Below are 13585 nucleotides of genomic sequence, written 5' to 3' on the forward strand. Positions count from 1 at the left end.
TGAAGAGAAACTGCTCAAACTGTCGCTGACCTGCTGAGGCAAACAAACTAAAATAGATGAACTTTTGAAATCTTTGTGAAGGTTGTCGTTACTGTGACACCTTTAACATCCCCCCCTGAGAGGTGGTCGGGGTCGGGCCTCCAGCATTGGGGAACCGGTCGGTCTCTTTCTTTACGCAACCCTGAGTTGTGGTGGGATTCCCCCCGGCTCTGTGCTGGGACATCTGCCGGAAGGAGGCAGCCACAGTGGGGATGTGCAGCCTGAAGTCAGGCTCTGCTCAGCTGCAGCATGAAGCCACAGGGCAGCCTGCACGCAACCGCCGGCCAGGGCCTCAACTGTCTGCTCACACACACACACACACACACACACACACACACACACACGCCTGCTCACATCCTCACGCTCCCTCTGACCCTGCTCTCAGCTTTACACGTCTACTTCTTAACCTGACAGCAAACTGTGAGTCCTGATGTGAGTGAAGGGAAACACGCAGCCTCTGAGAAAACACTGAACTCTCAGTTATCGTGTTCACGCAGTTTTTATGTCCGTCCTCGATCATCAGACGAACGCTGTCTTCTTCTCACACGTGTCTCTGAGTGTCTCTGAGTGGGACGTTTCTGTGTGTACAGTATTTTTATGGATGAATGTTTTAATCATGTTATTGAATAGTGACTCACGGTCTGACCGTGGCGTGTTCTTGTGGTGTTGCGGTATCATTGCTGGTCGCACCGGGACGCCGTGTGCAATGACAGGGATGTAAATAAGCAACAAAAACAAACGCTGATTGTATCGTGCACCAACACGCCTGCAGGGGGCGCCGTCCCCGTCACGAGGATTCAAACCCTCCAGCTCTCAGCCCGTCGTTACTCAAAGTTAAGCTGAGTCAGCAGTTCCAGCATGGCGGCGGCGGCGGCGGCGGCTGCTGCCGAGCCTCCAGCGCCCCCTGCAGGAACAGACGGGGTGACGTCACTCAGGCTTCAAACGTTTCCTCGCAGTGAGTGAAAATGTTTTCTTTACTTTTAACCCTTTAGACCCTTTTTTTAGATCTGGTTCAGGAGGGCGACCCGGCCGAGAAGACGGCGGCGCACGCCAAGACAAACACGGTTTTAAATGTGAGGACGCCACAGAGGATTCTTCCACATGGATCATTAAGGTCTCGGTCTTGTCTTGGACTCGGAGCACTCGTGCAAAGACTCTAGTCCTCACTGTAGCGTCCGTGGGTTTAAGCCCCGCCCCCTCCTCCGAGCACTTCCTGTCTCTCTCTCTCTCCGATAAAGAACGCGTCGTCCTGCCAGCGTTGACGGCGTGCGGTGAGAAACAGAGAGCAGAGGAAGCATCTTTTCTGTGCGACACATTTATTCACAGCACCGTCATCAGGTCTAACAAGACATTCATCGTCTGGCCGTCTCCATGGCGACGGATTCATTGAAGCAGATTGAGGCTTTCTACTGATTTACAAACACAAAGTCACATCAACAAAATCAATGAAGACAAAAAAAACAAACAAACAAACAAACAAACAAACACCCCCCTCTACATTCTGGGACATAAAAATCAACCGAACAGAAAAAAAAAAAAGGCAACTCAGAGGAAGTGATGTAAATGATGACATCACGGCGTTTCTGTCCGTCACAAACACACGAGGCGTCAGGTAAACACTCGTGTGTGGTGAGAGACGTGTTAAAGGAGACACTTTCTTTGTGCTCACGTCCTGAATCAGGAGACGGAGACGTGATGTTTCCGTGTCAGACGCACAAACGTTTCATCTCAGAGACGCCACGCGCCGGTGAAGGCAGAGAGACGTGGAGACGAAACCGCACAAATGCACTGCCAACTCAAATCTGCGATTCAGACAGCGTGCACGATTTTTAATTCAAAAAAAGAAAGAAGAAGAAATTGGAAGACTAGGACTTTTTATTCCTGCTGCCGTTTGAAACGATGGCATCGTGGCGACCCTCGAAGCGTTCGGAGGTCGACACGTCCCCGTTTCTGCAGCAGCGCTGAACTCTCAGCCGCACTTATTCACTTCAGCTGTTTTCAAGGCGTGGAGATGTTGATGCATCGGTGAGGACGTACGGCAGATCTGTCGGAGCTAAGAGAACTCCAGGGCCGATTTTAGACCAATCAGAGGAGAGAGTTTGGAGGAAGTGCAGAGTTTGATGTTGTTGTTGACAGAATGAAACGCAGACCAAGTTCATCTATCAACAACTTGCCCTCCTCTGATTGGCTCCTATCTCACAACCAATCAACCAACTCGACCGCTGAGCTCGTTTTCTGCGTCTGCTGCTTTTCACTTTGAGTGCGATCGGAGAAAACTCTCCATTTAAAATGACTTCAAAATAAAAGCGTAGAAATGTGCATGTGGAACAACGCCCTCGTCCTGACATCTATGTCGCTGCGTTTAATGATTTATTGCACAGATGTCGGATGTTATTGAGCACTTTCTAAATTTGGGTTTCTCTGATTGGTTCTCTAGTCAGGAAGCTACTGACAGTGACGACCTGTCAATCATTCTATAAACACGGGTGACAGATTCATGTTAGTGGGTGAGTAGGTCACGTTGGAGACTGCAGATGTGTTCAGTATGTTAATGTTCGGTTAGTTGCCTTCAGATCCGTCAGCGTGAGACGACACGACGTGAAGTCTTCAGTCAAACCAGCAGGCGGGAAGGTCCCCGATGTCCTGCAGGCACACGGACGTCCCCGGGGTTCTGCACAGGCGGATGTGTTGACGTGTACAGAGTCAGCCCGTTGATGTTGAAAGCAGTGGAGCAGAATGAGAGCTGGAGGCAGAGAGAGAGAGAGAGAGAGAGAGAGAGGGCGCCTCACTCGCCCTTAAAGTGAGGACGTCTCTTCTCTTTGAAGGCAGCCAAACCCTCCAGACGATCTTTAGTGGGAATCACCTGAAACACAGCACACATCAGACCACGCCTCCTCGCCGTCTCAAGTCAAAGCTAAGCATCTCCCGTAACCATCGGAGACCGTGCATCCAGAGGTCATCTCCTTTTGTATCCACGAGAAGAAGGATTAAGACCGTCTCTTAGCCCATCACACGCTCGCTGTCAACACTTAGTCTGTTCCCCTCTCACACAGAATAGCGTGTGGTGCTTTTATTTTGAAGGTGGACGAACAGAAGTGTGATGCTTTTACTTCGAAAGTGGACTAACAGAAGTGTGGTGCTTTTATTTTGAAGGTGGTCTTACAGAGGTGTGGTGCTTTTATTTTGAAGGTGGGCTAACAGAAGTTTGATGCTTTTATTTTGAAGTTGAAATAACAGAAGTTTGGTGCTTTTATTTTAAAGGTGGGCTAACAGAGGTATGGTGCTTTTATTTTGAAGTTGGATGAAGAAGTGTAGTGCTTTTATTTTGAAGGTGGAGTAACAGATGTGTGGTGCTTTTATTTTGAAGGTGGAGTAACAGATGTGTGGTGCTTTTATTTTGAAGGTGGGCTAACAGAAGTTTGATGCTTTTATTTTGAAGTTGAAATAACAGAAGTTTGATGCTTTTATTTTGAAGTTGAAATAACAGAAGTATGGTGCTTTTATTTTGAAGTTGGACGAAGAAGTGTAGTGCTTTTATTTTGAAGGTGGACTAACAGTGATTTATAATAACAGGCTTGTCTGTAAACGACGCGCCGTGAGCTGAATAATCAAGCTGAACGCTCGCTGCCGCTCTCTGATAGGTCACAGCTGCTCCATCACTCACCTGGGAGTAACACGCCTCCTCAATCGCCAGACCTGTGGACAGATCCACCTGAGGGAGGAGAGGAAGCGTTAAAGGAGAACACACACACACGCCGAGCGGATCATGAGCGAGGGCGCCGTCTCACCTCGATTCCCTGGTCGATCGCCAGTTTAGCCATCCGAACAGCGATTGGACCCTGAAGACACACGGAGTCGTTACGCCTCCGAATAAAGATCACGGCGTGAACGCCGCTCTGAAGAGTTTTATTTTTTTTTTTCTTACCTGAGGGTTGATCTCTCGTGAGAGCTCCAGAGCACGCAGGTACGCGGCGTCTCCGCTCTCGTTCTGCTCCACCGAGTGATTGACCAGCCCCAGACGACACGCCTCCGCCCCGTCCACCACCCGCGCCGCAAAGATCAGCTCCTTGGCCAGAGAGACGCTGATGACACGCGGGAGACGCTGCGTCCCTCCTGCACGCCGGGAGAGAGAGAGAGCGATGTGACCGACACACCTCGAGCGAGACCTCGTGATCACTCGTTACGGCCCGTGTGCACGCCGGCGTTTTCAGCTCTTTGAGCACAAAACGCCATCGGTGCCAACAACGTTAGCGGAGGAGACTCTGACATCACTGAGGGAAGCACAAGCTAACGTCGGTAACCTAGCAACAGTGAGCGCTGGTGAGTAACGCTCGGAAACGGAGGTGGTGGTGGACACGGATCCTCAAGATGAAAACAACTCGGCCTTACCGGCGCCGGGAATAATCGCCAGTTTGGTCTCGACCAATCCCATCTTTGCATTATTGGCTGAAAAAGATCAAAGAGAAGACGTGTAAATATTCAGACAGAACTAATCGATCAGGATCACATGAACGGTTCAGTCGTCTCTGTTGCCGATTGTCCGTCCGTAACCTCAGCAAAGCGTCTCGGAGCCTTACAGGAAATTCTGATGTCACAGGCGAGCGCCATCTCCAGACCGCCTCCTAAAGCTGCTCCGTCGATGGCAGCGATGGTCGGGACAGGAAGTTTCCCTGGACGAGAGAGAGAGAAAAAAAAAAGGACCAGTCAACATTCCAACGAAGGATGGTCTTCACTTCAGGCGGGTCGACCTTGAATGCAACGCAGCAGAACGACCTTCAAACGAGCAGAGAAAAAGGACGTCTGAAGCTCGTGGTTCTGTCGGGCTAAAAAATTAAGTTTGGTGACCTTTTGACCTCTGCAGGTCTCTGAGTGATCAGCTGACAGGATGCAGTATGACCTTCATTTCTCATCTCTTGTGTTTCCTCATTGAATAATTAATGATGGCGTCACTTCCTGTTTTAATCTCGTTGTTGTACCTTTGTTTTTGTGGCGTTGGGGGAGGAGTTTGACTTAAAGCACACTGTGAAGCTTCTTTGTCTGAAAAGTGCTTTACAAATAAAGTTTGATTGACGGATTGAAGTCGACCTTCACACAAGTGACGCTGGAGTTTTTTGACCTTTAATTATCCGTCATGACTTTGCTCGGACGACGTCTCACCGAGCTCCGTGATGAGCGCTCGAGCTTTGGACACAAACGGTCCCACTTCACTCTGGTGCATCTTCGCCCTCTCCTTCAGGTCGGCGCCTGCAAACAAAAAACAAACGGATTATTTTCAGCCCTCGCTCTTTGGAACGCTGTCAAAAGTGCGAGGGAGAAGGAAGCGTGAACCTGCACAGAAGATCCCAGGGACCACGCTGCAGATGATGACGCTGCGCACTTTGTTGTTCTTCTTGATGTCCTCCACCGCGTCGAACATCTGGAAGACACGTTTAACGTCAAACACGACGTTGGCGTAAGACGAGACGGCGAGGCATTAAATATAAACACTGACCATTTTAACCAGGTTCTTGCTGATTGCGTTTTTGGCTTTTGGGCGATTTAATCCAACGACGACGATACCTGAAAGACACGATGACATCACGATGACATCACGCTGGTTAAAAGGTAACACACACATTCACACGGCTCGAAAACACGTCTGCTGGAGTTAAGCAGTTAGATTGCTCATCTTCATTACTTTTTAATTTTAGGGGGCGGGGCTAAATGTTTGGTTGGATTTGCAGCCCAGTCATTGGCTGTCACGTCTGGCTTCAGAGTGCGGCCTGACAGTTTTAATTTTCACTTGTGTTAACGATGAGAAGAACTTCATTGGTTCAAAACAAGCGTTAAATTAATTTTAATATTGTTATCAGACGTAACAGTTATTGATTAGTTACCTGCAGTTTGTGACGTCACAGGAACACAAAAAGTTTTTAACTTGTTCATTTATATTTTCAAATATTTTCACTACGAACAGGTTTTTTTATTTTCAGTCTGTGGTACTTCCTGCTTTAAATGTGGGCGTGGCCACCGCTGTGTTTGCGTCCTGGGCCAGGTGACATGTTGACACCTGTAGAATCGTAACCGCCGAAATCCCGCGTTAACCGACATGTCACGAGGTGAAACGTCACGGTTCATTAACGGAACTCACCGGAGTCCTCTCCGTCCAGATATCTGACGCGCAGGTCATCCTTGGAGTCGGAGCTGTAGCGTCGCGTCGTCGCTCCTCGAGACGTCGGCGGCGCGTTACCGGACAAGACGTACTGTCTCGTGCAGAGGGTCGACGCGGCTATCCTGCACGCGCCGTCCCGGTCCGCTGTGTGCACGCGGAAGGCTTGTAATAAGGCTCTCCGTCCCACTAGGACCGCCATGCTGAGAGGCTGCAGAGCTGTATGACTTTCAACTATGAACCGGGTCACGTGGTGCTGTCACGTGACTGAGAGCGGTCTCTTCCCCCCTCGCGCTCAGATAACAGCAGGTGAACAGGATGTACTGCGGACAGCTGATTTTAATAAGTACGGAAGTCTTTAGTGAACATAAACTAAAAAACTTTAAAGGTAAAGGTTTTTAAAAAAAAAAAAAAATTACGATATATACTAGTCTATATAATAATATCATTATATTGCTCTATGTAATTATTATATTATATTTCTCTATATAATTATTATATTGCTCTATGTAATTATTATATTATATTTCTCTATATAATTATTATATTGCTCTATGTAATTATTATATTATATTTCTCTATATAATTATTATAATGCTCTATATAATTATTATATTTCTCTATGTAATTATTATATTTCTCTATGTAATTATTATAATGCTCTATATAATTATTATATTGCTCTATGTAATTATATTTCTCTATATAATTATTACATTGCTATATATAATTCCTGACTATTCTTCTGTTGACACTTTATCTTTGGTTACATTTTTAGTACAGCTGCACTGTTGTTCATTTACTGCTCTGTATGCCTTACAAATAAAGTTTTATGAATTTGAATTGATAACTGCCTCTCTCCACTGCTTAACATAACTTGCTGCTTTCAATCGTTACACCTCATTGTGCATGTTTGAGTGAAGCATGTTCAATAACAGAGAAAAGGTCACTAATCAAGTCAATCTTTTTTTATTAACATTAAACGTTGATCTGCTTCTTCCCTCACCTCTGTGGAAACGACGACACTCCTCTAAACACAGACTTTGATTGTATGAAATAAATAATAAAGAAACACATTTATGACTCAGTGACAAGACGTTTATTGTAAACAAAAACTCACCATTACAAGAACTTGAGAAAAGTGTTCAGATACAGAAACCTGGACGTCAACGCTGCTTCATGAACCCCTGACAGCGGTGGGACATTTCATGTGACGTGTACAGACACTGTGGGGTGAGACGCTGAACAGGAGAGTTTGATGATGAAACATTTGGCGCTTTTCACAACTTTCTCAGTAGGCTGAAAGTTCGAATAAAAATCCAACACAAAAAAAACCCAAAAGTGAAGCAACGACTACTCAGCTATCAGTGAAGCAGAGCTTTTTTAAAGCTAAACATGAACGTCAACCAAAAATCTGTGACTTTATATGTGAAACTCCAGCAGAGACGGAGGAATGTGAAGCTCGTCTCAGCTCACCGCTCACAGGAATGCAGAAAGGCTTCAATGAGTGCGAGGACACAGAATGACCGCAGGATTAACTCAAACTGATTTTCTCACAGATTCCGAAAAGTTTCCAGGAGAGAACTTTTTTTTTTTTTTTTTTTTTTAACACCATGGAGAAAGTTTGGATTGTCTTTGAGCTGACGAGAGACGGGATGTGTTGAGAGGAGAGAGCGGGGAGCTGAGGAGGGATTCAAACCCCCAGCCTGTGTGCAGCGTGACATCAGAATAACTCTGCTGAAACATTCCTCTGCGTCTCCTCCACTCACTGTGACTCTGTCGCCACGCCGACAGGAAAGGTCGACGACACCTTGAACCTAAACGTGACAGATTTCAGTTTTAAGGCAGAAAACGGCCTGACTGCAAAAACCCAGCTGTGAAATCCTGCAGGTCAGAGGGGACTTCATAAACAGCAGGCTGTGTTTAAATGAAATCAACTTAACAGTGAAGTGAGTGAGGACTGTAAAAGTGACAAGGAGACATATTTTACTTTCAATCCACTGCATTTATATCAGTGTGTGAGGGACGCAATCCCGAACGGGGAACAAAAGAGAGAAAACTCATCTTTAAAGGTCCCATATTTTTCCTCTTATGGTTTTATATCTGACTCTTCTCTTTACTGTGCTTCAGGTGTCTTTAGTCTTTAGGCACGTCTATGTGCAAACATTTAAAGTCCGTGGAAACGCTGCTTCTCCGACCTCCTCCTGCTAGCAGTGAAACGCTCGGTCCCTAGCCCCGCCCTCGTTGAAAATGTGTGTTGTGACATCACAAGACAAAGACGTCACTGATCCGAGCTCATTGAGAGCACAAGCTCCCCTCGGACTGACTGTAGCATTCCCAATATGGTAAAAGGGGCGGGACATATCCCAGAACAAAGCCAATGACGGACCAATTACGAGAGAGCAGATCGGCCGACCAATCAGATCAGACTTAGCACACGTAGGGGATTAAATAAATACAGCCTGCAAACAGACTTTTTTTAAAAAACATTACAGATCGTGAACGTACTTTAGACGACAAAAAAAAAAAAGATATATTAACCCCAAAAAGTTCATAATGTGGGACCTTTAAGGAAATTTGGCTTTTCAGATAAGAAACACAGGAAGTGATTGGCAGAGGCAAACGACGGTAATCAGGCGAATCGCAAAATCTCAAATCTCAAACAAACAAGCGCTGAAAGTTTTAAACAGCGAAGCATCAACTCGACGCAGTGCAAGAAGTTTAGAAGTTCGTCTTTGTTGGGGCTTAAAAAAAAAAAGTCCTGAAAAAAGTCTCCAAACGTGATTTTAAAAGTGTGCAGCAAACTCTGCTTCAAACGACTCTCAGCAGAAAAAGAAAGATGGCCGTGGTGTAAATGTAGCGTGTGTATAAAGAGGAGGATTGTACATTATACTGCATGTGCCATCTGAGCTATAACACAGCACTCAGCCTATGTCATCAACCAGCTTCAACAGACTCCGCCTCCTTCAAATGCACGATGAGAAAACATGTCTGAACCCTAATATGAACCACACGGTACGACAGCGAATACAGTGAACGTACAAAACATACAAAGGTCACTCCCAGAACGCCTCCTTGGACGCTGGCGCCGTGTGATCAGCGGTGCTTTGGGTGGGCTCTATCACGGAGCCGTGCTGTGCTGTGATCAGTCTTTTCAGGGTGGCCATCTGTGCCGACAGGTCAGCGAGTCCCCGGGTCGGGTACGAGTCCTCGGCGTCGGAGTGTGCACAGGACGGGTCGAAGGCGGAGGAGCGGGAAGTCTGCCTGCTGCTCTCCTGCAGGGTCTCTGTGCTGTTTCTGTGGAAGTGCTCGGTCCGCTGGGTCCAGTCCTGCATGTCGGAGACCTGTGCGGACAGAGGACACAGGGGGGACTGGGTGACCCCCGACGAGTCCTGAGCGGGCGGGTAGCATCTTCCTTCTGACGCGGCGGCGGCAGGGGAGGACTTCCCAGAAGGCTCGTACTCGGGGTCGATGGCCTCCACTTTGATTTGCACGGTTCTGGCTTTGATGCGGAGTTTGTGGGGCAAAGCTGAAGAACCTGAATCGGGCACTTTGTGTGTGGAGACGATGACACTCCTCGGCTGGTCGGCTGCACACGGCGTCAAACCTTTGGGAACCTGCTGCTCGTCCTCGCCGTCCGAGGATTTACTCACGGCGCCGTCCTCGGAGCTCCGCGGGGAGTTACTGGACGACCTGGTGATCTGCAGGAAGGAGGCCGGCTGCGAGTAGACTCCGGACAGAGGGTTGGAGATGAACTTTCGGTAGAGGTCATAAGGGCTGCTCCTCTCCTGTGCGTAGCTGCCGGTCTCTGCTGGCTCCTGCTTGACCTCTGCAGTCCTGGCACACGTCTCAGGCGTGTGAGGCGAATGCTTGATGACCGATATGCAGCTGCTGCGGACGTGAAGAGGCTCTGAATCCCTGCTGGGACCCTCTCCGGCACTTTCTGGACCGAAGTCCTGGTAGAGGTCGACAGCGCTGGACAGCTTCTGGACTTCCTGCGCGTACGCCGCCGAGCTCAGCAGGCCGAACTTCAGCTTGAGCGACAGCAGCTCGGCCTTCAGGGAGGCGTTCTCCTCCCCGAGCGCCATCAGCTTGTTCTCCAGCACCATGTCGTTGATGCGTCTCTTCTCTCTGGAGCGTTTGGCCGCCTCGTTGTTTTTGCGCCTCCTCTCCCAGTAGACGTTGTCCTTCTTCTCGTCGGGGATGAACTCCCTCTTCCTGCGACAGCTGCTTTTGTTCTTGAAGGGCATCGCGGAGATTTTGCGCCCCATCAGGTCTCCGTTGGCTCCCTGTAAGGCCACAGCGAGGATCAGAGCATCCTCTCCGCTGTACGAACAGCCCGAGTCCACTTCCTGTTTGATTGATTGCATATTATCACTGTCGGCTTCGGTCAATATGCTCACAAGGTCTTAGCTGTTCATCGTACTGCTTGAAACATCCGACTCATCCACTGCGAGGAAGAAATCTGTTGAGAATCAGACAGAGAGAGACGTCAGAGTCGAGTTACAAGAAGGACAATAAACATATTTAGAAATACAAATACAACTAAGTTTGATAGATTTCCACCTGCAGTTCCACCACCCAAACACTGGGAGAGGGGGGGCGCTAATGTGCCTGTTAATCCCTTGAATAAAGCCGGGGTGGATTTCTCTCTTTCCCTTTAAGAACTGAACATCTGCATCCAGTTTTTTAAGCTCCCTCCTCCTCCTCCGGCTCTCAAACAACGCTTCAGAGTGGAGTTTGCTTTAAAAGGCAATTTGGCCTGTTTTGGGCTTCCGAGCTTCCATACATCCACAGCACAGAGGAGAGTGAACAAAGGAGTACAGTCAGCTGTAATCATAACACGTGGCCTGGCAGCGGCTCACAGGATCGAACCACACACAGACTGTAACCTGAGGCCGACGCACACACACACACACACACACACACACACACACACACACACACACACACACACACACTAAACTAAAAGATGCTTTCAAACCTGATTTTTATTCTGTTTCTATCTCGTTCTTTGAGTTCGAGATGAGACTTGGATTGTTTCTATTTTTATCCTGCCCTAGTTTCCACAGGAAAAAACTACGGAAGCCCCAAGAGGACATGCATCCATACATTTGTTTTCAAGTGTTACCTGAGGACAACAACGCAGGAACATTTTCAACCCAGGACAACAAAATCAGAGTTCAGATCTGAAATAAACGACTGAACTTTGTCTCGTGTTGACAGGACAACAGGACAAGACGAATGTCCTCTTTGGGCTTCCGTAGGAGTCATTCCCTTAAACTACACACACCCTCTTTGTTTAGGAATGACAGTAACTTGTAACCTTTGATTTCTTGTGACTGTCCTCTTAGATGGGATCATAAATGCACAGTGTGTTTATATTAAAGCAGGAAGTGATCCAGTGAGGAATCTTTCACGTGGAGGGGACATGTTTAGGATAAATCCCAGCTTCATGCACACACACGCGCGCACACGCACACACACACACACACACACACACACACACACAGTCTTTGTGCTGTAAACCAGTCCAGATGTGGCACAGCGCTGCGGGGTTGTGCGGGGATCGTTCCTCTTCTTTTGTCTCCTCTAACGAGCCTGCACGTGACATCAACACTATAATTGGAGCGCACGTGATTTTAAAGAAAGAGAGAAAGAGTAAGGGTGGCCATATTACCGCAACGTGAGCTGGCTCGTCCTATTGCCCCAGATTCCTTCATTGTGTCGGGATTACACAATAACCCCCCCCCCCCTCCCCCCCTCCTCTCTCTGTATGGCTGCAGACATTATGCAATATTTACCGGTGAGGCAATAACACAGTGTTAGTTCTGCTCTCAGGGTGAGAACTATCAAACATGTGGATGTGTGTAACAGGCTGCTCCGACACAATGAGGGCATTCACGCTGTTAACACATGACATCACTGCGTTACTCATGACAGTGAAGCGTGGGGGTCTATCGACGCCCTGACAGAGGGGGGCCCTTAGAATAAACTACATACACAACAACAACAACAACCGCGCTGCCTGCAAACAACACACACACACACACACACGCGCGCGCGCGCGCGCGCGGAGAGGAGAAGTTGGTGTCGATCAGAGCAGCTCTCAGGACGTTACAGCCGGACATTTCTTATTCTGGGTTTCACCACTGTGTCGCAATCCGTAAACTCCTGCTCCTGTTAGGCCTCTGTGCCTCACTACACACACACACACACACACACACACACACACACACACACACACGCCTCTTCTCTGTGTGATCACTGTGTCCTTCTTCTGTCTCAAAACCCAACATAACATGCACAGGTATTTATAGACGCGCTGCAGTCACACCTTTAATGAAAGCATGAAGGGGCTTCTGGCTCAGCAATCAAACAGGTGATTCACATGACACACACACACACACACACACACACACACATCATGTGTTCACATGTAACACAGTAGGCTGTTATAATCACTCTATAATACAGTAAAGATGAACATGCACGGCCGTGAGTCACCTGAACACATCACGCTTCCCCTCTTCCTTCCATCAGGAGTCACATTAAAGCTTCCTCATGTAAACCTCACTCTACCTTTTCTAGCACCTGGGTGGACAGTCCCGTGTCCGCGGGGCTTCCGGCTCAGGGTCCAGGTGTTCCATCAGGTGAGACTAATAAAAAAAAAGTGGTTCTAAATCCTACAAGTTGCGGAGGAGCTCGACTCTCTCCTCCCTGGGCTGTTTCCTCTCAAGGTGGCTCCTGACTCAGGGATCTGTGTTAGTAGGTCACCGCTTAAGTGTATTGGCAGCGTGTGTTGGAGTGACGGCCGCGGCGGCCAATAGGAGCGCGGCATTTTCCAACTTTAGCCAATGACGTTGCGCTTTGGCAGAGAGCTCGGATCCCATTTAAAGCGCGTGTCGTCATCGGCCGTGCGTGCGTGCGCGTGGGGCGTTCACGGACGTCAGTTCACCACGGCGTGGGTTGGTGTTCACGAGGATGAAAACACAAGTTTAATGTGATAAAAAGTAGAGAAGCTCACTGAGACGGAGGCCGTTTATCATGTAGAGAAGAACTTTAATTCACTTCTGTTGATTCATATTTATCCTGATCGTTTTTATCTGTTTTAAATTAATTCATTAACAAACATTCACGGATATGTAAACGTGTTAGTACGTGTAAGAAATACAATATGTGTTCAGATTACTTTTATTTAAAGCGAGGTAAAATGTATATATATATATATATTCATGTTACAGAAACATGGAGGGATCATAGACTGTGTGTGTGTGTGTGTGTGTGTGTGTGTGTGTGTGTGTGTTGTGAATAACAGATATATAATGTTGTAAATCAATAACAACAGAAGTTATTTAAAACACGTTCATTGTGAGTATACATTATAAAAGACTGTTT

At 47.6% G+C, this 13585-nt stretch overlaps 2 protein-coding genes across 3 annotated transcripts; both read right to left on the reverse strand.

Moving 5' to 3' along the window:
* Positions 1-1646: 1646 nt before the first annotated feature.
* Positions 1647-6538, reverse strand: auh (AU RNA binding protein/enoyl-CoA hydratase). Its single transcript, XM_079364769.1, has 10 exons — positions 6170-6538; positions 5531-5598; positions 5368-5455; positions 5197-5283; positions 4617-4709; positions 4429-4485; positions 3965-4152; positions 3828-3878; positions 3704-3751; positions 1647-2902 (listed from the first exon to the last, which is right to left on the reverse strand). Exons 1-10 carry the CDS (start codon positions 6387-6389, stop codon positions 2825-2827), a joined length of 978 nt encoding a protein of 325 aa, XP_079220895.1. The 5' UTR covers positions 6390-6538; the 3' UTR covers positions 1647-2824.
* A 2484-nt stretch (positions 6539-9022) lies between these two features.
* On the reverse strand, positions 9023-12972 carry nfil3 (nuclear factor, interleukin 3 regulated). Of its 2 annotated transcripts, none has more exons than XM_079364763.1 (2): positions 12770-12972; positions 9023-10652 (listed from the first exon to the last, which is right to left on the reverse strand). In XM_079364763.1, exon 2 carries the CDS (start codon positions 10555-10557, stop codon positions 9244-9246), a length of 1314 nt encoding a protein of 437 aa, XP_079220889.1. In that variant the 5' UTR covers positions 10558-10652; positions 12770-12972; the 3' UTR covers positions 9023-9243. The 2 variants fall into 2 exon arrangements, with proteins under 2 accessions (XP_079220889.1, XP_079220890.1); XM_079364764.1 differs by having other exon boundaries at positions 12695-12972.
* Between the last annotated feature and the right edge of the window lie 613 nt (positions 12973-13585).

Source organism: Symphodus melops (genome assembly GCF_947650265.1).
Source record: "Symphodus melops genome assembly, chromosome: 16".
NCBI lineage: Eukaryota > Metazoa > Chordata > Actinopteri > Labriformes > Labridae > Symphodus > Symphodus melops.

Bases quoted from the DNA above. Each gene is read 5' to 3' on its own strand.
- auh (XM_079364769.1), bottom strand. From the start codon at position 6,389: ATGGCGGTCCTAGTGGGACGGAGAGCCTTATTACAAGCCTTCCGCGTG. The intron at 5,456-5,530 runs GTCAGTGTTTAT...CGTGTCTTCCAG, and splicing joins GCAAGAACCTGGTTAAAATG to ATGTTCGACGCGGTGGAGGA. The intron at 4,486-4,616 runs GTAAGGCTCCGA...GATCTTTTTCAG, and splicing joins CTGTGACATCAGAATTTCCT to CCAATAATGCAAAGATGGGA.
- nfil3 (XM_079364763.1), bottom strand. From the start codon at position 10,557: ATGCAATCAATCAAACAGGAAGTGGACTCGGGCTGTTCGTACAGCGGA.